General features: G+C 27.3%; 1 protein-coding gene across 1 annotated transcript in view; it reads right to left on the reverse strand.

Moving 5' to 3' along the window:
- Positions 1 to 1664: 1664 nt before the first annotated feature.
- The window catches only part of LOC105626868 (neuropeptides capa receptor-like), a 29021-nt gene continuing 28423 nt past the window's right edge, over positions 1665 to 2262 (reverse strand). The window contains exon 6 of the mRNA XM_012208161.1: positions 1665 to 1911. Within this exon, the coding sequence (XP_012063551.1) occupies positions 1665 to 1911 (247 nt within the window). The remainder of the gene's footprint in view (positions 1912 to 2262) is intronic.

Raw genomic sequence — 2262 nt, forward strand, 5'->3', positions numbered from 1 at the left:
AGCATTACGGATGCCACAGCGAAAGAATTTACGTGATTTATCATTCACATTCTTTATCTTTTTTAAATCTGTCCAATCTTAATATTCTTGGTACAGTATTCTTTTCGATACAAATTATTTATCAGTCTTATTTACAACATTGTCTATAAATTATTCTGGGTATTACAAATTATTCTGATTGTTTCAGTAGTGGTTTTACCATGATAAAAATAGTGAAATGTATAATGTTTACACAGCTCGATTTACGCCAAAGTTATAACATCCATGTTATGAAATTGGCCAATTACAGTCATTCCATTCTTCAGAGGAATAGCTATGTTTGATCATCTTCATGACATCGATGTTATAACTTCGACGAAAATCGAGTTGTGTAAACGTAGTAACAGACACTGAGAAAAATTTCTGTTTAAAAATGAACATTCTGATATTAAAATATTTCGATTACATTAATTAGAATTTTTATTACCTCAACTAAAATTATAATAGACTTAAAGAAAATTCTGATTTACTCACTTTTAACCAGAATTCGAATTAATGTAAACTTTTTTCTTAGTGCGAATATATATCTTTTCAACGTTCATTTTTAATTAAATTAAAAATATATATAGTTAATTTTCTAATTGCAAATTATTATATATATAACTTTCGAAATGTAGGTTGATTAACGTTATTAATAGAAAAATAATTGTACATGAAAATGTAAATACACTGTTGTTAGGACTATCTAAAATTGACTATAGAAACTTATTTATATAATTGAAATAATTAAAAAGAATTGTTTTCAGCAAAATTATTTGCGCGGCTATTGTATTTATTGAAATTTAATTCTTTATCACTTATATAAAAATACAAAAATATTATTAGATATATTATATAAATTAGAGTTATAATCTTGAGACTACTGAGAAAATAATTATTGATATTAGAAACATGCAAAAATATGATTTTATTAATTTTTGTTGAATTATATTTAAAAGCCTGAAAGGCTATACAATAATATTAGGTAATTTATGAATCACTATTGTGGTTAACGTGAAATATATCAATAGTATTGCTTAAATTCTGAATTCTGATTCTGATTCTAAATTCCTTCTGTACTCAGAATTGCACAATTGTAAGATTTATTTGTGTTCCACATATTAAATTTTGTCTTGTAACTGGATTTTGCCATTCGTATATATATTTTCTCTATTATCTCTATTAACGCAAATTTACTAATAATTTTGTGTCGTATTAATTAATTAATTTAATCACAGAATTTGTTTAATTTCATAAAATCTTTACTGGAGATTGCGACATTCAATATTGTAATAAATTATAAATGTAATACAACTTACTGATATTGTTAAATTTTTCTTGATTTAATATATTCGCCACGAACACTTCACAATCTTGTTTGTGAGATTTGAAAGCGTCATTCAAACGTAACTTTCTACAAAACTCGATTCCTTGTCCCGGTTACGAACACGCTCCTCAGGGAAGATATTACGACACATTTGCCTCTGGAAGTTGTCCTTCAATGTAGGATAATACGAAGCATCCGGTGCGTCAATCTCATCATATATGCAAAAACGACATGGCTGCTTCTTGTTAAGATCGCAAGTGGTCCTTACAATCCTTGTGCCGCAACATTTCTTCCTTTTTCCGTCGGAAAAAGCCAGAGATCAGATACATGTCTCATTCGCTGCAATCGGTGAGATGCCGTCTCTTGTCTTCTCTCCCGATCTAAATTTGGTCCTGCCGTTACTTGAATGCGCGACAAAAGATCTTATATCTTCTGGTTGCATGTCAGAAGTAAGAACATCGCACGGAATCCTCTCCATGTCGCAATGGTTTACGTCGTCATCTTCGTCGTCGTAACGCAATCTTATCGGTGAACGAAGCATCCCGCTCGTGTGCGACACATTACATCTGAAAATGAATAAAAATTGCATTTGTCTTAATTATAATTGCGAATTTCGATTCTGGTATTTTTTAATGTTTTGAATAAAACTACTGATTGAGCTTTGAAATGACAAGTAAATGACAAGTAAATGACAAGTAACTGTTAGTAAATATTAATTCATTGAGAGAAAAAAAAATGATTGCAATTATCATAATTTAACTGTAATTTGTAATTATTTTCGATACAAATATATATTTTTTAATAGAATTATTTATATATATATATATATATATATATATATATATATATATAATAAATAATATATTATAATAATATAATTATTNTTATTATTATATTTAATTATTTNTTTTTATTAT

Source organism: Atta cephalotes, assembly GCF_000143395.1.
Source record: "Atta cephalotes unplaced genomic scaffold scaffold00001, whole genome shotgun sequence".
In the NCBI taxonomy this organism is placed as follows: domain Eukaryota; kingdom Metazoa; phylum Arthropoda; class Insecta; order Hymenoptera; family Formicidae; genus Atta; species Atta cephalotes.